This window comes from Chlamydotis macqueenii, chromosome 1 (genome assembly GCF_036417535.1).
Source record: "Chlamydotis macqueenii isolate bChlMac1 chromosome 1, bChlMac1.mat, whole genome shotgun sequence".
Classification (NCBI taxonomy): domain Eukaryota; kingdom Metazoa; phylum Chordata; class Aves; order Otidiformes; family Otididae; genus Chlamydotis; species Chlamydotis macqueenii.
This window is the reverse complement of record NC_141556.1, coordinates 145,535,037-145,557,507: the sequence shown is the minus strand read 5'-3', so window position 1 is coordinate 145,557,507 and position 22,471 is coordinate 145,535,037. Positions and strand designations below refer to the sequence as shown.

Below are 22,471 nucleotides of genomic sequence, written 5' to 3'. Positions count from 1 at the left end.
GTCATTTTTATTAAACCACTCTTGTCAAATAAAATATATTCTAACAGAGTATGTAAAAGAAAAGAAACTAAGCCTAGTGATTTTTTAATCTTATATTTATACTGGTATGTGGTATCTCCATGCAAGTTAAAGAAATATTCCGAGTCAAAAATTGCAATAATTGAGACTGTAACAACTACATGGAAAACTTTCACTATTCTACTCTATATGTCCAAAATAAGCCTACATAGATATCCATTATGAGAATGTGTTTAGCACATGACATCTAAACAACTGTTTAATGAGGAACCTGGGGCTTTTTTGTTTGCTTGCTTACTGTTTTGGGGTTTTTTTTGTTGTTGTTGGGGTTTTGGTTTTGTTTTTTTTTTTAACTGCAACAGTTTTGGTGGGGTTTTTTTTTTGTGTGTTATCAGTTTAGATCATTTTGAAGGATCTTATCCTTGAACTTTATAATCTTAAAATCTGTAATAAACTATTCTTGACTTACATTAAGGACCAAGCAGTGGAAGAATGAAAAAAAACCCAAAGATCAAACAAAAAACCCCAAACATTTCAGGTAAGTTGGGAGGAGGGAAAAAGAAAAAATACTTCATAAATCTCAAACAAGTAATATTGTCATGAGTCCAGAACTACACAGTCTTTACATTTGTTGACTCTGATAGATTTAGATAGGAGGTAGGAACTGTAAATCAAGCACTACACCAGTAACTAACGAAGTTAAACACAGTCATATGCAATCTGTTCTTATCATTTAAACAATTAATTGCTTTCTTCTTTCTCCTCTCCTCCTTCTCAACTACCAAGACTAACATCACCAAGGAATTTTCACAAAATATATTCTCAACAAAAATACAACCCACAAAATGCACACATATGAAATTCAAGTCAACAGAACTTCAGAACTATGTAGCTCTGAAGTATCAAGCCATGTTGCTATGTCTTCATCTCATCCCATCTACTACCACCATCTCAAAATATCAGCACATATTCTTTAAAGTTCTTGTCTGTTTTCACTTATGCCAAAAGAAAGTTGACAAGAATAGCAAGATTAGACTTGAAAAATCCATATTTGCAACAGCAATTACCTCACCGCAGTAATTTCAACTTTCTATAAACCCAGTGGTGACTTGGTCCCAAGGGCTACCTTTACATTTGGGAACCTTGCAACGCTCCTCAGTCATTCTACTTGTGCTATACGATTGTATTCCAAATCTACAAGAAGATGAGTCTTAAACATGATGAATCCCTCAGTTTTTTTTAAGGGAAAAAAAAACTTAGACAAACAGGCCAGACAGAACCTGTGGTAAACTCCATCAGTTTCCCAACACAAAAGATCAAGGAACCAGAACCGCAGGAAACATCAAAGCTACTGTTGAAAATAACTCTAGAAGGTCCAAAAGTTGTCTGGACTGAAGTTCGATGCTTGCTTATTATCAAAAGTACACTCACCCCTATGTTTCAAAAAGCAGCAATCAAAAATAAGATAAAACATTGCTAGTTCAGATGATTTTCTCTGACTACATACCTGCAATAGGTCTCCTTCATCAAAACGTAGCATTTCTATTATGCCATCCGACTGGATGAAAGCTGCAAAGGAAAACAAAGAACTAAGTTACTTAACAGAAAAACATTTTGCTATTAAATTAAAAATAGCAACTTAAACATCTAAAATCTGCTGTACCTAATTTTGTAGATACAGCTATGACAACCCAAAATAACAATGTAGAGTCTAACAAAATACCAAACACAAATCTGTGACACTAATTTTCCTCTGAGAGCTCCAATTACAATGTGTTCATATTTTAAGTACAGACTTCACAAATCAGTCTTTTGGCATAAAAAACTTGAACAACTTCCTCTCTAGGTTGCCTAAAAAGACTGGCTGCACCAAGCTAACTCAGTACTTCAACCAATATGACTGACTGGGTACCTAAACAACTGAGTCTAATGCATCTAAGCCCACAATGAATTCTGACACTTACAAATGGAATTTCAGTTTCATTTATACACCTACAATCTTAACTGTGCATCTGGAAAGCCTTGGTCACTGCTCCCTAATCCTCAATGTGGCAACAGCTCTATCCAACTTGATGGTAATATAGATTTTGAAACAGTTTAGAAGTGTTTGTACCAAATGACTAAACTGAATGAAAAGTTCATGCCTCAGTCACATATAGGATCGTCAAATTAAGCAATCCTCCTCCACTCATTTCCTCTACATGTTTGGTCAGGCAATTGTTCTTCAATTCCTCTCAAAATGTAGGGAATGCTACTTTCTTTTAAAGACAAAGAAATAAGGGCATTGCCCTTCCTGTACAGTACAATAATCTGTACAAGAATGAAAATGAGTTAAAGAGGAAAGAAAAGTTCAAAGAGGTCTACGTTTTTCTCTCCAAAAGACCACAAAGACTACTCACACACACAAAGCAGGTCTTCAGGATAAAATACAGTAATAATATCAAACTATAAAATTTTATTTAAAAAAAAAATTATATATATCCCTATAACTAACTCATCCACTACCACCTTCTTCCACGACTGCCTTCACCATTCAGCTGGATGAAGTTTAGAGCGTGAGAACACACATCTCTTTTTGCAAACAGGAGCAACTCTAACAGGAAGAAGTTAAAGATTTCTCAGCACACAGAAGCACAGTGTGTGCTTCTGGAAGATGGAATTCGTATCCCAGTCTGAAAAAGGGTATTTAAACCTTCATCTCCCACTTTGAAGGTCAGTGGTCTAGCAAGAACAATTATTATAAGGTCACACCAATATTGCCATTTGTCTCTGTAATGTTTTAAAAGAAAAAGTTACATTACTCTCAGAAAGTAAAAATAAGAAAAAAATACTCTTGGTAGACAGGAGCAAAGGCACCTACCACAGAGAGAAACACTTTTTGACACATATTTATCCCAAGCATTTCCTCACTGGCTGCACTAGTGACACGTCACTCAACACCCAAAATTCAATCTGCTACTTAACATATCACTCTTTGCACATCTCATTCTGCACCTGATACCTTCTCCTAAAACATATAAACTTCACAACCTTGCTTTCATATGACCAAAAGTAAAAGTTAACATAAAACAAAGATTGTTGCTGTCCTCTCCAGAAGTCTTTTTTTTTTTTTTGGTATGCAGAGAAACAACCAAACAAAATCCCCAAACAACAAAATTTTATACAATTACTTTTCAACTTACTATATCTGAGAACTCTAACATCTACCGACACTGGCTGAGAACCCAGCTCATGTAGAAGTGTGAAAGTCACCATAGATGGGAAGGGAAGGCTCAGATTCTAAACAATATGCATGTCCTGCAATACTAACATTGGCATGAGTGGTACTAGTCAGTCATGTCAGCAATATCTTGGAAAACTTTTTAGGTGTATTTATTGTTATTACCTTATAATACTTTTCGAAACAAACAAAAGTCATCCTTAATCCAAGAACTGGCGGTTTGGTCAATCATTTATATTGAAGAACTATACAGAACATAGGGGAAGATATTAAAACAAAACAAAACAGCATTTAAACAGCTGTTACGAGATCAAGTTCTACAGCTTATGAAGATTTGGGCTTTTAAAACTTAAATTGCTGGAGCAGGTCTATCAGTTTAAAGTTTAATCTTAGAAACAACGAACAAATGAACTCTTGCCAATTTAACCAGCAATACATACGTAAGACATTCAAGTCACTGTTTAATTTTGTCTTTACAACCACTCAAAAATCTATAAGTGAATGGCAACACAAGAAGGAAGAAAATGAAGCTTTGATATGTTATGTTAAAAAGCAAAGGATGACAGTTAATTATGATTTCATGGAAATGTCATACCTATCCCCTGTGCAAAAAAAACCCCAGATTACAGATGAGTTATACATAGTGAAAATTCTCAATTTTTAACTTAGCGACAAATCCAGAACGAAATTATGCTTTCTCATGTATTTTATTTATTGCAAGTTTAACAAATGCAATCTAATAAAAGCACACTTAAAAAAAAAAAATCAATAAGAGTGCACCTTCCTAGCATTCAAAAAGAATTGCACTTCTCAGTTTGGGCTTTTTGGCATTCTTTCGTCTTCTAGCTTTCTGCTCTGGAAAGAAAGAATACACAGAACTTGCCTGCGACATCAGGCACAAACAAAAAATTCATTAGAAAACAGATTTTATATTCATAATCTATGATGGACCAGTAAAACACACAGTTTTTTCTTCAAATGTATGTTTTTACATAAAACTACTAATTCTTAATATTTTCCTGAGGCTTTTTTCCCCCATATTTTACATATAATACACTGTAGGTACAAAGAGCAGAAAGTAGCAGCAATTCCTCCAGAAGGACAGCACACACACAAGCTCACAGAAACGAGCCAAAGCCCAAGCAGCTTGAACACAGGCAGCCCTTCTGTAAACCCCAAACACTTTCTCAGCCACTCTGCAGTTATTTCACCTTATGAACAAAGCAACAGATGTTACGGAACATTTTGAGTGGATGACACTGTTACATAGAAGTGACATTCATCACTGTATCATTTAAGAAATGTTTTCAGAGAGCAGATGACAGTTAGCGCCAGGTGAAGTCAGTCGCGCTGCAAAGCCTGGCTTCTGGCCATTTCGCAGCAGTTGCATCTCAACTCAGGCTTTGAAGAAGTTTCTGTGGTTATACCTTTTACTTTGTTTTAGACTAACTTTCAAGCCTTTGTTTCTACTTTATCGGTTCATCAAAGCAAGGAAGTGACAAGTGACAAGTAATACATACACCTTGGTGAGATGAAAGCTTGTTTTTTCAACTGACTTCTCAGACTCTCAATTCAGGATGCAGCAACGAGTCACCTCATTCAAATGAGGCAAAGTCAATTACATTTTAAAAAAGCTCCACTGGCGAGTCATAAAGAATCACCCAAATCCCTGTAAGAGCAGCTCCTAAACTGTCCAATATGGACCACAGAGAGGACAAAGGCTTCTTCAAAGTGAAATGAAGACGACTGAAATGAAACTGCTTCTATTCCAGAATTAGAAGCAGTTGCTCACCATTTGCACTTGTACTACCTGAGCTAAGTAAGTTCACAAACCTCTGCAGTGCAAGTCCAAAAATAGTATTTTCTGTCCTTTTACACAAAATACGTCTGTCTCCGATAGAGACCAGGTTGTTACCAATGCCAAAAGACTCTGCAAGCAATTAAGTATGAGATCACTTGGGCATGCTTTATTACGTGAACCATTCCCCATGCTACAGAGGATGTGACTGTTTCTGCAAAGTCCCCAACAATTTATCCTGGAAATACTTCTTCCCAAAGTCTGGGCTGATACCATCATGCTCCATTATCAGTCTAATACTGTAGCAAATACTTTCATGCTCTGGAATAGTAACCTGCAGCCAACTAAGAACTGCGGACTGTGCCATTTCGGTCACCCCTGCCACATGACCGGCAACTGCTATGAAAGGGGCACAACGTAACATTTGGGGTAGGAAGCACTTCAGCTGTCACAGTGGGATCCGCCACTGCACTGATCAGCAGCCAAGAAGCCAAATCGCACATCAGGAAAATAATTTCTTCCTGACCCTACAGGCAATTGAAGCCCTGAAGTCTGATTATAATAGTTACTAGTCAAACTTTAAATGTGATTAGCATGTACATGGCCCAAAGAAGGAAAAGGATGAAGACACACATCCACAGATTTCAAGGCCAGAAGAATCACAGTCTCCTTTCCTCCTGATCTCTGCTGAACAGAATATTTTCTTCTAAGAAAGGGTTCTTGTGTACAGATCCCTCTCATCAGAAAACCTCTATCCTTCCAAGTGCCCACAAGAAGCAAGTTTAGCAGATTCACAAGAATCCATGATAATTTCAGGCACTCTCACTACTAGGATATGAAGTGATTTGAGGGTCAATTTTTCCCAGCTTCTAGCTTGGGTATCCTGGTTTCCTCTTTTCAGACAGCAGGTCACTATTAACAGAAGTGATAAGCAACAGCAAACGTTAAAAATTCTGTAAGTTTCATTTTCTGTTTTCAATTTACAGCCTTTAAAATGCAACTTCTTTGCCTAAGTCAGTTTTTTGATGAAAAGCCTCTAAAAGATACCAGAAAAAGACTATCAATATAAGTCTTTCCACTTGCTCCAAAACACCTTTTTCTAGAGAGAGCATTTTCTAAGCTTTTACAAACTCTTTAAAAAAAAAAACAGCAAAACAAAAAACACCACCACAGACACAACCCCTGCCCCCCAAACCACAGCTTTCTGGAACTGTAAAAACACTCTTGAGTCATTATTACCAATAGATTTCTAAGTGCTTTCCCCTGCCCTTTCCAACAGCTTCACAGTTCTTGATGTTAAACACCTAAAGTAATAAAAATGGAAACTTCAGTGGCCTAAAGAGATACTGAATTCACTTAAGTTCCTCAAAACTTAAGCAATATGTTCTCACAAATTTATATAGGTAGCAGCCAGATTTAGCTCAAATACATTCCAATTTTAATTGTCTCTGGTCCAAGCCTTTTATATTTTAGCTTAAAATAAAAAAGTGCAGACCTATAAAGCATCAAGTAACAAGAAGAAAAATTTTCAATTCTACACTTCTCCAAAGTAAACTGGAACTTAATATCAAAATCACTTCAGCCAACATCAGTCTTTAGATGTGCCCGAATTACACATAACAGAATAAATTTGCATGTAACGTGAGACCACTGAATATGCCAAGACTCTTGGTGCACAGCGAGAAAAAAAAAATTCTCCACGGTTCACAGGTTATGAGGCCTACTCTGACCGAGATCTGATTTTAAGGTGGTTTTGCAAATTTTTCTTTCATTTAGCTGCTGTCAATTTCTTCATTTCAACAGGAATGTATATTCTGGCATATACGCTTACAAAAACACAATTCTAAAAACACTGCTTAGTTCTTTTACTTAGTCCATATATCCTCTTACATGCTTGTAAGAACTGTGTTCTCCCTTAACTCTTGCCTAAACCAGTTTTCTAATTTTCTTATAAGTTGTACTTACATGATCCAGTATTACCTAGTCTATGAATTTTCTCCAGCTTCTAGAAATAGTGTCCCAACTTACTACAATAGGGCCAGATCAATTATTTACATCTCTCCTAATTTACACTAAGTTTTTTAAAAGTCCAGTTTCTAACCCTTTGCCATAATGACTAAGCTCACTTCAAGGTAACTATAACCACATGAGCCAATTACAGTGTGCTAGATGGCATTCACTTCTATTTATGTAATTGTACTGACAGCATTTGTATCACTACCGGTTAAACAGCACAACTAAAACTGGACGAGTTGGCTTTAAAGCTTCGACTACGAATTAACTGCTTATGCACAATCACAGAGTTTCAATCAACTTATACAGTGCAAAACTGAGCAGTTTGTATGAAATACAGGCAGGTGGATATAGAACGATAAAATAATATTATTACTAAAGGAAAATTACATTGTAAAAAATTAAATACCACACCGATAAAGAAAAACAGTATTATGCTGTAATGCAAGCAACTATACCGGCTTCAAGACTAGAGAAGTCTGGTGAGCCTCAAGCAACATGTCCCAGTTCAGTGTTCAACACAATAAAAGCTGTTTGAAGAACAGCTCTCCAAGATCGGAGAGTCACCACGGCTATCAGTCCGAATTTCTGCCTACGTCCCAAAAGGTGACTGTGCACTGGAAATGTAAAAGATCATTCTCCTATGAGCCAGTGAACCTCAGGCAAGGCAGTCAGAGAGAATCACCAGCCAGAAAGCTTCCTTTCCAGCTAAATCCTCTTACAGTTCTGTAGCCAATTCACTTGTTTCTTTTCCAGTATTTCATGATGAGGGGACATGGGTAATTTTTCCAACAGACATCAGGAAGAGCCATCACAGCCAAGACAGTAAATACACACAAACTAGTAAAGATCATATACAAAAATAGCTCGCTTTGAAGTCTTATTATGCAAAAATATTTTAATTATTTTTTCTTTATTAAAACCCCTAATTACCATCTCTTAAAAAGTCAGCTTGTTAAATTTTTATTTTCTGTTTACACATTAGAAAGTTGAAATAGAAATATTCCTAAATAATACACCTTAATAGTTACATGGAACAAAAAAGTAAATATATTAAGCTAAATAACAAAAAGATAGAATTTCCATTTAAAACCCCATTTTGTACTGATTATAAAAAAATTATTTTTATGACTTTACACAACACATACTCAGTAAGTTTATAGGCACCAACCTATGCCCAAGTTAATACAAGCTAAACAGAGACAGTTGATCACTTGTACTGCAATATCTGAGTGCACAACTATTCCACAGTGAGGGGGAAAAAAAAAGGTCAAACAATTTGTATCTTACTGCATACAACGGCAGGGATTTCAGTGTATACACTGTTAGCCAACTAAGTTTGCATATAATCTTCACTAACTTATTCATTTGCCATTTCTGACTTCAGACACAAGACAAGCTTCTTTACACAGCAAGGCTCTTTCCCAGTAAGGATAACTGCCACACTGCGTTCATCCACTCATCTCTTTTACCCTCAGTTAAGGCTGATGCAGATTTTTAGGAATTCAGTGATCAATCCAGTTTTTAAAGCCAGCCACAAAATAGAAAGTGACAGCACAATTCTGAATCACAACCCAGGCCCCAGACAGACAGTGAAGCTACCGCTTAGTCTAAGAAAGGATGAAAGCGGTTCTCCGTCCCGAAGACACAGTTTACACATCTGGTGCACGACATTCGTTTCACGCTTCAGAAGATCATGCAACTGCTTGAAGGTTTCTTTTACAGAAGTTGCACTGACTGGATGTGTTGTGTAATAGATATATCCTTGCAATAAAACTAGACAAACATATCTAGAAACAAAAAAAAGCTCACTGAAAGTAACATATTCTACACTTAGTCTGCTTTTATTTAGTTATTTTTCTAAGAAAATAACTTTAGATTATTTTAGATGGGCAGAATAAAGAATCACACATTATTCAAATAGCTTTACTTTCAGACGCTTATTCTATACTCAGTCTGTATTTCCACCTTACAGAAATCTGTGTTTTCATCCATTTCAGCTAACACAATTTTTATTAAAAAAAAATTCAGATTAAAATAAGAGTTTAAAAAGTTATCTGCCATTGACCAAAATGGTCTATTTCAGATGGTAGCAATAAATATCATAAAACTTCACTTAAAAAAAAAACCCAAAACAATCCAAAAACCAACCTTAAAAGTTGACAGACGCTTTAAAATACCTATTAAAGACATTTGTTTCAAGTTGGTACTTTCCTTTTAAACATTTCAACAATTTCATTGCTTCCTCCAAAGACACTTAATTCCTGGCTCCAAAACACTTCTCAGGAAATAATATCCAATTCTGTTTTTTCATTAAGATTTTGTAAGGAATTATGAGAACACTTATTTTAATGTTGGTTTGTTTTTTTTTTTAATTTCTCTCTGGAGAAGGACTTTAGCACACATTATTTTTAATCAAAAGAGAACAATACTTCTGATACTCATGGAAGCTTCTCATAAACCATTTAAAGAGAAGGAAAAAATTACAAGGAAGTTAAAGAGAAACTCAACATCTACAAATAGTCCTTTTGTCTGTCTTTGGGCCATACAAATTATGGCTTTTTATTATTTCAAATTACGGCAATTTTAAATATTTTTAAATTTCAATATGGTAAATTAGGTTATACCTCTATAAACTTGTCATTATTGAGCTTGTACAGACATAAAATTAATTGGAACTAGCCTCAAAAACAAGATAACCTGTTCTGCAATAAAAGAGAGGGTGAAAGCAGCAGCCCCTCCAAACTATTCTTAGACATTCATCATGCTTCCGTTCTCAAATTTTGGATCAGAAACCTCTAATTGTGGCAGTAAGTGTTACTACTCATGCAGCGCTGCAAATTGATGTGTGCACAGATAACATGGACTAAGGGAAATTCTAACCTTTTCAGCATATAGAAACATTGAATATGTCGTTTACAAGACACGTTAATGAATTCACAGATTCTGCAGCCTCAGGAGAACGATGCATTAACTGACAATAATTGTAACTATTGCCATTAACATCGCCTTCACTCTTACGAAATTAGCCACTGAACAGACCCAGGAAACCCACTTACTCAAAAAAATGGACTGTGCCGACACAGTGCAAAGACCTACTTAAAAGGTACATCCAGGCTGATTAATGACTTTAATAAGCCTACATAGAGAGCATGAATTGTTCTGTACACTGTAGGAAAGAGGAAGGAGGATGGGATTTTCCCAGTTTCCAAAAAAAACCTCACATTGCAGGAAGACGACAGCACCAGAGAGATATCTCCCAAAATCTAAATGTCTTGCTGGCCATGTGAATACAACCTGATGAGAGCTACAACTTAGGCTCTCATCTCTGCCCTGATCCCCACCCCTCCTCTTTTTTTTTTTTTCACTCATTTATCAAGTTGGAACTGCGTGAACTTACAGAAGAAGGGAACTTGGGAACACTTTAATTTAGATTTTGCTGTGTAACACTTGCAATGTGTTTAAGACTAAATTAAAACCGGAGAGAAGAATCACTGGGAAGGAGGAGCATGGTATCTTCACCCTCTCTGTGCTCATGTGCAAACTGTTACAGCTATTAAGCCTGGAGAACAAGTAAAGAGCAGCAAGATAATGTGTAATCAGCTACCATACAAAGTCTATAAATACAACAATCGAAGGTCAAGAAAAGGTAGGAAAAGCCTCATGTTAAAGTGCTAGTGTCAATAATGTGTCAGTAACACTACTTTTTGATTGTTTAGCAAAGCGGTCTGTTGATCTGCCATGTGGGAACACGGACCAGCAGGAAAAAGCTGGCCGCAATATCTGATAAAGCCAGGAAAGAAATGGGTGGAGGAGAACAACTGCAGCAAGTTTTGAAAGAAGATAAAAATATAGGGCAAGAAGAACGAAACAAAATAGGAGAAATCCAGTTGGGTGGTGGGGGGGAAGTCCAAAAATATTAATAAGAAATTAAAGGTGTAAGTAGGCATATAGAAACAAAATGTTTAGGTAAGTTTAACCGCAGAAATTCAATTCACTTACCAAAATACCTTGGAAGCAGTTACCTCTCAGAAGTAAATAAATAATCTCTTCTGGTCAGACTCTTTCAGAAACTGCTATGATGACCTAGGTTGACATCCTGTGCAACACAGATCACAGTTTCTCCCAATAATTCCAAACCCTTAGGCTTGGTTACAGAACATGTTTTGGAGAAACCACCCCACATCACTAAGCTGCCCCTTAACTAAGATAACAGTCAATTATCTTCATTCAAAAATATCTCTCATTCCTACTTTGACATGCCTAGCACCAAGCCTCAACCTAAATATGCACACTTCTGCTATATTAAGTTGCCCTTCAGCATTAGAAATTTTTCCCCAATACAACTACTTTTAAAGCACAATTAAATTATCTTAAATAAATAAATTTGTATTCAATTTCTGAGTCCCTTACTCTAATGTCTTTCCCTAGAGAAATTCAGTTTAATCAAAGGAAGAATTCATGGGACTCATCAAGTACTGGAACTCTGATCAAATTTTCCCTGATGAACTGGAAGTTTGTTTCAGTCTTTTCTCTATCAGATAATTATATTCAGTAGTACTAATTGGCAGAGTAACTTCACTTGTGAAGATGCAGTCTCTGCCAAGGAAAACAATCTCTCCTTCAGGATCAGATTCAATCAGGTTTCACCCAAACCAAGGAATTTACTCATCTTTCATTATTTTGGAAGATACAGTTCAGCCAAAGCTATTTGGGCAGATCATGGCCTAGTTAAGCTACAAGAAAGGCAACTGATGAGGTATATAACAATATAAAAGCAGCCATATCATAACATAAAAGTTCCCCCCACACACACCTTCCTTATCTTCGTATATTTAGGAGCAACAACTCGAGGGCAAGAGTAGTCTCAGCGCTTTCTATCACTGAATTAAGTAGCAGGATGGATGGGGCCAAGGGTCTCGTAGATAACAGCCATTTCTGGTACCTCTAGACTGCCCATTGCTTGCTCCACAGGCTGAAGTTACACACAGGTCCAGAACACCAAAGCAAACATATGAGGAGGAAATGGTTTCCAGTAAGGACCAAGTACTCCCGTGACCCTGCTGCAAGAAAGGCACAGCCAAACTCGCAACATTCAATATCTAGATCTCTCAGTATTTCCTCAGATATACGAGCTGCACAGACTGGTAAGTATTGCTTTAATAGATCTTGTATATTAACATGTCAACTGCAATCCAGTTTATTGTCGTATTACCAGTAGCTAGCAAAGATGGAAAGTAACGGCTATATTATCCTCTGCATGAAAGATGAGATACAAATATTCCTGTTGAAACAAATTTTTTTAAGAGAAAGAATGCAACCAGGGGACAAAAAAAAAGCCATGGGATGTATAACTATAGAAACAAGGAATGGCCAAAAGGGTCTTTTTTTTTTTTTAATTCTATGATCACATTTCTTCAGTGATACAGCAACACATGAAACTTCCTGGATTCAATCACAGCCCTGCTTCTATCTAAATTATATCCAAATTGCTACTATCATAGCACTGATTTCACCACAGAGCTACAGAGAAACCCAGAACTCTCCTGACTTACAGATATTCCCATCAGTTGCAACAAAGTTATTGCAACATCCAACCAAGTTTTTAAGATCAGGAGGGACACCCAGAACACAGAATCTATTTCAATGCCTGACTGTCCTCCTGGTGAAATATGGTCTCATTATGTTGAGCCAGAACATTCTAGTGATCCTGATCAGAAGACCATAATATACCGAGGAGTCAGTGATCCATGCAAGCGCTCACCTGAGCAGGCCCATGCCTTTGCTGTGCTGCATGTCCGGGCTGGCTTTCGGGCCAGCGAGGTGCTGCGCGTGTTCCCTGGCTGGAGGATGAGCTCAGCCCGCTCACTCTAACAGAGGAGCCTGCAGGCAGCTCCCACTTGGTACTGGCAATTATGCACCCTGGGTGGCCTTGCCTTTATCTAAAACTGCAGCTAGAAGTTCTCACGTGAGCATTCTTTCTACTTGACAGTAGAAATTACGGATAAAGTTATTTTCTTGTAAGGAAATCCAATAACAGCTCAAAGGACCAACACGTGGTAACTCTATGGACAGGGTCTGCACACTACGTTGCACGTGGACTGGAAGTCTGGCTGATGCTGCACAACTCAAGGTTCCCAGCATCAAAACAGATGTAAGATTATCTACGCTGTTCTCACTTTATAGCATCAGCTCTAATAAATAACATTTTCAATTATATTTTACGGTATCTGAGTGCTTTTCTTACTCAGATCCTCACAGAGCAGCACGTCCTGGTACAAAACAAACTTTCCTTGTTTCACTTTATGACCACTGTCTTTCAGGCTCCTGCCATGTATCTCTGTGAGGCATCTGGTTCCATTTTCTTCATAACCTTTACTTTGGTATCGGCAGGCTGCCAGAGGTGCCTCCAAAGCCTCATCTCCATGCAGCTTTGGGTCCCTCAGCCTCTCTTCATAGGTCATCAATCTTCTCTGTGGCCTTCCAGTGGGATGGTTGAGAGCAAAACTGGATCCAGTGGTTCAGGTGTGGTCTATTAAGGGCTGAGTAAACAGGAATAATCACTTTGTTCAGTTTAGTGGCTACACTCCTGTATACTGCCAGGGTACACTGCTGACTCATGCACAGCATTTCCAACTTCTATCCCCTGTAAGTGCTCATTCTGTCCCATATGAAGGACTTTCCATTTGTCCTTTTTGGATTTCATGAAGGTCCTGTCAGCTCATCACTCTGTCCTGTTTAGATCTGCCTGAAACGCAGCCCTGCCCTTGAGCACACTGACTGCTCCCCAGATGTGGTACACACCAACTCCAGATCAGTGACAAAGATATTAAGCAGGACAGGTCCGAGAATAGAGCCACGAGGAACTCCTTGTAAACAGCCTCCAAGGTAGACCATGAACCACTGCTGGGAATAAACCAAAAGCAAACACCTGCAGTTTATTAGCTGCCTGGACAGTTTTTATCATTATCAACCAATTCCATTTGTAAGTATTTGTACAGTATTTTGGTGTAAATCACTGATTCATTAAGACCTTTTCTGTATTGCTAGATTATTCCATATTTATTTATAAGCTGCAGATAACTAGTTTTTAAATGCACCTAACATATTATATCAACATCTCAAATGGGGGACCCAAAAATCCCCTAGTGAGATGTCACGAAAAACAGCTGATTTCTTTACTCTATCTCAATATCAGTATCTTCTATCATCTTCAATCTGAGCCATATATTTTCAGTTTGAAGTCTATCTAATCCAAAAATAAAGAAATTTCATAAGCCTGTCACATCAAACTCTGCTGAAGCCATCCAATTTCACACTGAGGAAACTATCTTGAGATGTTTCCAACAGAGTATACCTGTACAGAAATGAGAAAGCTCTTTAAAAGCTTCCCTCTTTAAAAATTTCCTATTCCAGAACTTTTCTCAGCCATTTTTTCCCTTCACTACCATCCTCCTCTACAAGGACCCCATTCTACTTCATATCTACAGATCTAAGAAGTCAAGTTGATGAACAATGAGTATATAAGAGGTTCAGCGGTAAGAAGTGCTTCAAATTATTTAAATAAGTAGCATGCTTGTCTACAACTCTGTCTCCTATTCTATCATCACTCCCTCAAAGGGTGATTTAAGCTGTTTAACACCACTGTTAGCTGTACTTCCTGACTCAAGTATTTTTTTAAAAACCCTGTAACCAAGGGCTGTTTGGGATTTTTTTTTTAAGTAACTTTTAAAGTCTGTACACATTCTATTACACCAAATCTGTTCAGTCCAACATAGATCTAGATGTTCAACTTAAAAAAAAAAACCTCCGATAAGCCTTCAGACATCACTGTTAAGGCAGATTGCTTTATAAAGAACAGTTATCAGATAGATTGATCAAATAACTTCAAAAATCTAAGCACGTTGTATTAGAGTCAGATAAACAGTTCTATTAAACAGCATTTTGTAACTTGACACAGCACATAGACAGAAGGAGCTGTTAGGTACATAGTTTCATTTTCTATACACCTCCTTCCCTGAAATTTCATTCAAGTATCCTTAAAACCAGTTCAATAACTACAGTAAAATTCCAGTTATATTTGCATGGTTCTCTACTGCTATGCATGCCAGGCAGCAGGAGGAGAGGTATTAAAAATGATTCTACGACAGTCTTAGTGAGAAGATAGATCTGGTAAGTGTAGCAGGAAAATCTCAAACTAGCATAAAACTCCTCAATTGTTTTCTCTTTTTTAGAGACTGGAATTACATTGTGATCCTTCAGCTCTGTGCTATTTCCCCACAACATTTAAGGTTTTTAAAGAGAGAGAGCACAAGTGCACACAATCCCGGTTTAGTCCCTCTAATATTGCAGAACAGAAGTTATCCAAGCCTGCTTATCAGAAAATGTTGAAAATGTATTGTAAAAGTGTCAAATGCGGAGGCCACATAACATCCTTGCAATAGTCAGCAAATTATTAATTATTCCAAGTAGACAGTTCAGAAAACAGAAATACCCAAAAATTCCTGCATCACATGTTAAAATTTTACCAGCTGCCTATAACAAACCTATATCTGACACGGGATTATTCTTTGCCTGTATTTATGACTAGAAAGATAAATACTTCCTCTTTAACTCCCATGATGATTGGTTCCTTTGGTTTCCTAAATCAGGCATCTACATTCTCAGATTATAATCTTTATTAAATGGAAAAAGGGAAGTTGCTGGCAAGAATGACTGTCTCCATATCTGAACTGTTTGTTAGCAATTCCCCCATATAAGTTGGGTGACAGTGAGCAAACTAAGTTGAATTATGTTCCTATTTCCAAACTAACAAGCTAGATTACTAAAGCCAAACAAGTAAATCACAAAATAAAGGCCACTCCAGCAATGCACTGACACACTCCCTATGCAACAAGAAATTCTGCATCCTCTATCTTGGTATTAATAATTAAAAATGCTGAAATAGTAGCATCAATTTTTAGAAAAAAAAAACAGAAAGGATTTTTAAAATCACTGTAGTAGAAACTCAAATTTGGTAATTACCAGAAGTGAATGGATCAATTAATTGCTTCTGTAATAAGTACCTGGTGAGCTCAGCTTTTGGAACCACAGGATAACGCAGGCTGGAAGTGACCTCCAGTCCAGCTGCACGGTCAGAGGCAGAGCAGGCTGCTCAAGTTATTACCCAGTCCAGTTCTGAGTACACCCACTTACTACCATGAAGAGTGAAGACTTACTTCAAATGCTGTGTTTTAGAGGGAGAGGGGGAAGGAAGAAAAAAAAAAAAAAAAAAAAAAGAAACAAACAAAAAAAAGGACACCTTTTCACAGGTCCTGTTACACTCCCAGGTAAGTTCACACCATAGACTGATGAAGTCAGAGGCACCACACTGGATGGCAGTTACCAGCAACAGAAATAGAATGGATCTTTATTGACTTTTATTCTTGCGGAACCCACAAACACAGGAACAAACCAAACTGGTTCTAGCCTGTGCTTCAGTCACACAACTTTTACTGCTGGTTATGCATCAACCACAACATCCACCATTCAGTGTCAAATTCCCAGGTGACTTACCAAGTTTACAGCTTGAAATACTCTTTATACTCACAAACTTAGTAAATCACACTATGGAATCATAACATGTATTGCTTTAAGCAGAGCAAAACTGGGCAGGTTTTGAAATAAAGTGTCACACGGCAAGCATCCAAGCTTTACTGCAAACAGCTGAAATTTTAACATGCACAAGTGTATTAAAAGGACTCCAAGTAACCCATATTGCAATACTGGCAATCACTTAAAAAAAAAAAATCACAACTGAAAGCTTTAAATAAAGCAATGCCTACTCTGCAAACTCTGGAGGGGCTTCATCATGCTAGGCGCTACACAAATAACATAGCAAGTTCCTTCAAGAGTTTACAATCCAAGGCCCTGAACTGCAGCACTCTATCCTTCCATCAACCTCTACACATGAGGGTACCTCAGCCTGCCTCACACCTGCAATATAACGGGACACTGGTGAAGGAGAAGAGATGCAGAGGAGGGAAGAGCAACCATTTCGAGATTACACAGAAGGTCATGGAGAACACGGGGTCTCAACTTCCTGCTCATTGCATTACTTTTTTTCCATATATTTAATTTAGCCCAAAGATTCTGCAGATAAGTATGGGACCTTTCAGTCCAAGCACAGGTTAATATTTATCATTCACGAGAGCAAAGACACAGTGCAAGCCTAATCAGCTCACCCACCCTTAAGCTTCAAAAACACAGTGACAACATGGTCAATTTTTATTCACTGTGTTTTCCTCACACTGTTAATGATTTTGATGAGCTACTTCAGCTGTTAAGAGTGTTTTCAGTTTGGCTGAGGTCATTCTTTATGGATCACATTTTGATTTAAGTCAGGATCAAAACATTGGCATTAAAATAAATGATAGCATGCTTTATATTAGTTCCAACAGCAGGATATCACAAACAAACTGTATATGTGAAGAGTTTTTTATAATGTTATTTTAAACATACAAGCTTTCTCCCACATCACCTTTCGTGATTAGCATACTTTCTACAGTCATATGAAGTATCCTGCATTGCCATTTTAGATATTGGTAAAAAGCAAAAAGGAAGAGCTACTTGCCTGAGATTAGACAGAATGACTAACTGGAACAAGAACTCCAACATCCCAGTGCACTTGTTCTAACGACAACACCTCCTTTCAACTCTTCTGTGATTATTTTAGCTATTATTCACACTCAGTAACTACCTTGGTTTATAGGATGTTAGCAGAGAATATGTCAAGCTTTAGGAAAAAAAAAAAAAGAACAGTCTGCATTTTCACTGACCTATCTGGTATCAGATCATAGATGTTTAAACAGAATTTTTTCCCAGATCCAGTAGGAAGATGTAACTTCAAAAGTTACAGTTAGGGATCGAACCTAGCTAAACATCAACCTTGCTCTAATTGCACCAATCTTCTGAGCAGGTGGGTAGGTAAGAGAACTATCAAAACAGTCTCAACAGGCTTTCAGTCAGCTGACCAAATATAAAGTGATTTAAAAAAAAAAATAAAAATCACCGCTACTGTATAAAATGAAGATTTTTTTTGAAAAATATATACATCAAAATAAATAAAGGAACAAACACAAAACAGTTCCCAGGTGAAAAAGCACGCTGACGTTAGACATTTGTCTTTAAAACATTTTACTGGCCATGGGGCTTAATGGCATTACTATGACTTCCTTCAACCCGAAACCCAGAAGGCTGTCATGTGTCCCCTGCAAAAAACCCAACAATTAAAAAATAATAATAAAAAAAAATTCCAAAACAAACAAAACCCAAAATAAAACCTGCCCACACTCAAACATAAACTGAAAGTTGTCCTCAATCCAGGCGGCAATACAGAATGTGAAAATTACACTAGGAAAGGATGAGCCTACAAAAATACAGAAAATCACATGTATTTGCAAAAGAAACTGTTATGCAATTTTTGCCCCTCCTAACTGGCAGGAGGCTCTTTGAGACTGAATGTCATATTTTTTTTTTTTCTGCCATGTCATTCTTTTGGTATGGGTTCACAGATTTCCTAAGTAAAAAACACAAACAAAAATTTTTACAACCTTCTCAGTCTTACTCATTCTTTAGCAATATATGGGCACTGAGGACTCAGCTAATTCAGGAAAAAAAAAAAAAAAAAAAAAAAAGTCACACATCAGTGTTTAGTCTGAAACTGATGGTTACGTTGTTTTGGCTGGTCCACATGTAGTTTTCTCTGCTCTCATATTTGTTCAGATACCAGATACTTAAATTCTGTTTCTCCAGCACAGAGAGAGTGTACAGCAATATCACTGCTCCCCAGGAGTTTGATTTACAGCTTGTATACACAAAGGAATTCAGTTTTGCTTTTTGTTGCTAGACAAATGGCAAAGCTGTTTATGTTACATTTTTACCCTCAAACTCTTTAACTAAGATTGGGAACTAGAAGCTGTCACGTTAACCTGGAATACTCCAGCACCAATCTTCTTCCTACTCATGACAGCTCCATAAAGAACTGCTTGCTGCTCCACAGGAGCATGAAGCCAGCATTACTCTTCTGTGCATCAGCTCCATCTTTCCCCATTTCTCCTGCTGTACATACAAGGTAAGAAGAAAATAGCGTTCTCCATCTTCATTTTTCAGTTTATTTTGTGATATTCTGATCTATTCTCTCATTCCTATAATTTATCTGAACACTTGCTTCTATCAATTTTTTTTTCTCTAGCAACCTCTCTGGTATATATACTGCACTGTGCCTTACTACAGTCACCTTTGACTCAGCAGTGTAGAAAAAATACAGGAGCAAAAACACACAACCTCAGTTCTAATTCCTCTCCACAGCTTCCTTCCTGCAGCTGTAGCAAAACATGTATGTCCACATTTGAGGGACAGAAAGGATATTCCTAACTATTTCCTTACTTCCGGATTTTTTTTTTTAAACTGTGTCCTACTATGTTTAACTTGACACAACCTGGTAGAAGCTAAGGCGCTGAAGGACAGAGTCTGAAATACTCTCCTCTCCTTTCTTCTGAACTAGCCTTTCATTTTGTGCTCCTATCTTGGTCAAAAGGCCCGCTGTCCAAGCCGGTCCTTCCTCAACTGTGCTGAGTTACTGCCCCTTGCAGACTGGCACTTAGATTGTAATTTTAAGGTCAGTGAGACTGGATCTCACAAGTCAGTATTCAACTTTGTCTTGCTTTAAAACTCCATCATTCTTTTATCCAGGGCTATAAACAGGCACTGCTCTCAGCAAAAGGAAGACTCCAAGACAACAGTTTTCAATGCATTATTCACAAATGCCGATTATCAACAAATTCTTCTAAGGAATCCATAAAAAGATTAATTAAAAAATACCCACAACAACAACGTAACTCAAAACACAAAGACTTATTAGTAAGCTTAAATGCACCACTCAGACTACACTCAAGCAGCAGAAATCTTGGGGAGAAAAATGAGTGTCAGAAATCAGAAAAGACTTTAAAAAGAATCTATAAGAATCAAATTCACTTTTTGAAAAATGACAGAAGTGTTGCTGGGATAACTTTTAATAGACTGTATCAATAGAAGGAAATGGTACCAGTACAAATGATTCCATTTTCTTGAAGGACTTCAATCACATCCATTCAAGCTTTGTGAATCTACGCCTGTCTGTTTATCCAGGAACACCAAGGAAGTCCATACAGAAAAAAACAATATCTTCTCTGCAAATGAACAAAGCTAGACCATGGCCCCAGCTGCCATAACTTCTAGGGCACGAATCAATTCCATCACACTGGTACATGACATCACTGATAAAGCTTATAAACTCATACAAGCTATTAGTAAAGGAATGCAATCAAAAGAAGAGTTAAAAAATAGTTTTTTCTGAAGCATTTGAACTTTTCTAGTACCTCAAGACACTACAGACTGAACTGATAGACTTACAAATCCTCATCACTCTAAAGATACTGTATCTTCTTCACACTGCCTTCTAAATGTTAAACTCTCTGAAGACAAAGTCAAGCCAACAAGAGTGGCTGTGACCCAAAATCAATTGGTTTTTTTTATTATCACCTTACTATCAACATCATTATATTTGTAAAAACAAGTTACAACGAAATTGCTCAAATTGAGCCCTTCATTAGAAAACGAAAGGCATACCTATATGTATTCTGATATATGCACTATTAGGATGCATTTCTTCCCTCACGTCTGATCTAGAGATATGATTACAGCCTCCTCACTAAATCCTATTCCATACCCTTCTTAATCTTTTTTTATTCTTATTCTATTTCATTCTCTCAAACCTCATCTGGGCTGATACACTTCAGTCTCCTTTCAATACACCCTCCTCCAACTCAGCAAGTCGCCTGAAAAGTAAATTCTCGTGTCAGCCAAAGTAAATCTGTTTCGCCTACTTCTGTAACACACCACATTTATTTGCTGCTTTTTAACGCTGCCACACAACCACACTTTTAAGCAGAGCATGAGTCTGCACCTTGGAAGTGCTTAAAAGCCATTCCCAGCAACGCTACAGAATATGCTTAGGTGTTTCGCTCCGGGCTCTTCTTTTTTTTTTTTTTTTCCTTGTTAAACCACAATGAAAAGACAATGCGCCAAAATCAAAGACGCTCGAAGTTAAAAAGTCCCCGTCTGACTCTCACGAAAGTTGGTGAGAAAACGCCACAGACTTCACCAAGGCGTCGGGCACCTGTCAAAAGTTCGGGGAGGCGAAGGGGGTCCCGCTGTCACCTCCGAGCGGGCATTTCTGCCCTGTGTCAGGCAGGTTTGCCCGTCTGTTTGGCTTGGCTCGGTCTCCTGCTGGAAGCCTGCCGCAGGGAAACCAGCTCAAGGCGAGAAAGTCTTTTTCCTTTTTTTTTTTTTCTTTTTTCTCCCCCCGTTCTTCTTCTTAAAGGCAGCTCCAGCTCCATCCCCGGCGCTGTCAGGGAGGATAAACCCCAAGTCGGCCTCCACGTCACGGCTACCCCCGCCACCATACACACACACACACACACAGACCCGGCAGCCGCCGTGGGGGGGGGGACGACGACGACACGGGACAGCTCCAGCGCCTCCCCGCGCCGCAGCCGCCCGGCGGGCAGCGGGACCCGGCGGGCCCCGCCGAGGCTGGGAACCTCACCAGCCGCTTCCCCCACCCCCACGCCGCCGGGGAGCCCGCGGGCCGCAGCCGCTAGCAGCCCCGCAACCGCCGCCAGAGGAAGAGGAAGAGGAGGAAGGACAAGAAAGGAAGGGAAATCTGGGTCTCACCTTCCTTCTCGGCCCGGGCCGTGTGGAGGAGCACCGCCAAGGCCAAGGCGCCCCGCCAGGCAGCCGCCCAGCTGCCGGCGCGAAGGAAGGGGGAGCCGGGGCAGCCGGGCACCGCCGCCGCCGCCGCCTCCCGCCGCGCCGTCATCGCGCTGCCGCAGCCGGTGCGGGTCCGCCGTGTCTCCGGCCGGGCCGCGGCGCGCGCGCGGAGAAGCTCGGAGAAGGGAGGGGAGGGGAGGGGAGGGGAGGGGCGGGGGAAGGGGGCGGGGCGGGGCCGAGGGAAAACTGGGGGGGGAGGGGGGAGGCGGGCGCCCCGCAGCGCGCTGCGTCTCTGGACGCGTGTGTCACGGGGTGGGGGTCGCCCGCGGGGACGTTGCACGGGCGCGCGCGCGCGCGCAGACGCAGGCAGCGGCGCGTACCCGCTGCCGCCCCGCCCCCTGCCTGAGGGCGGTGGTTTACCAGGCGAGGGCGGAAGCAGGTGCCATTTTAAGTACGGGCAAACTCCCCTTTTCCCGTGTCCTGGGCAAAGAGTGTGGGGAGCGGGTTGTTTTGCTTTGGTATTTTTTTTCAGATGTGACTTTCGGTCTTCTGCAGGTACTGACTGTTACTAGTAGAACCTGGTGGGTTCCTCTTTAGTACTCTCTCGGTCTTTTGAAGGGCTGAGGTGTCGC

At 39.0% G+C, this 22,471-nt stretch overlaps 1 protein-coding gene across 1 annotated transcript in view; it reads right to left on the bottom strand.

The window, feature by feature from the left end:
- Positions 1-21,996, bottom strand: part of TMEM131 (transmembrane protein 131) — a 106,461-nt gene extending 84,465 nt beyond the window's left edge. Inside the window, exons 1-2 of the mRNA XM_086769093.1 lie at positions 21,804-21,996; positions 1,526-1,587 (exon numbers count right to left, since the gene is read on the bottom strand). Coding sequence (XP_086625219.1) covers positions 1,526-1,587; positions 21,804-21,948 — 207 coding nt within the window. The 5' untranslated portion in view covers positions 21,949-21,996. The remainder of the gene's footprint in view (positions 1-1,525; positions 1,588-21,803) is intronic.
- Between the last annotated feature and the right edge of the window lie 475 nt (positions 21,997-22,471).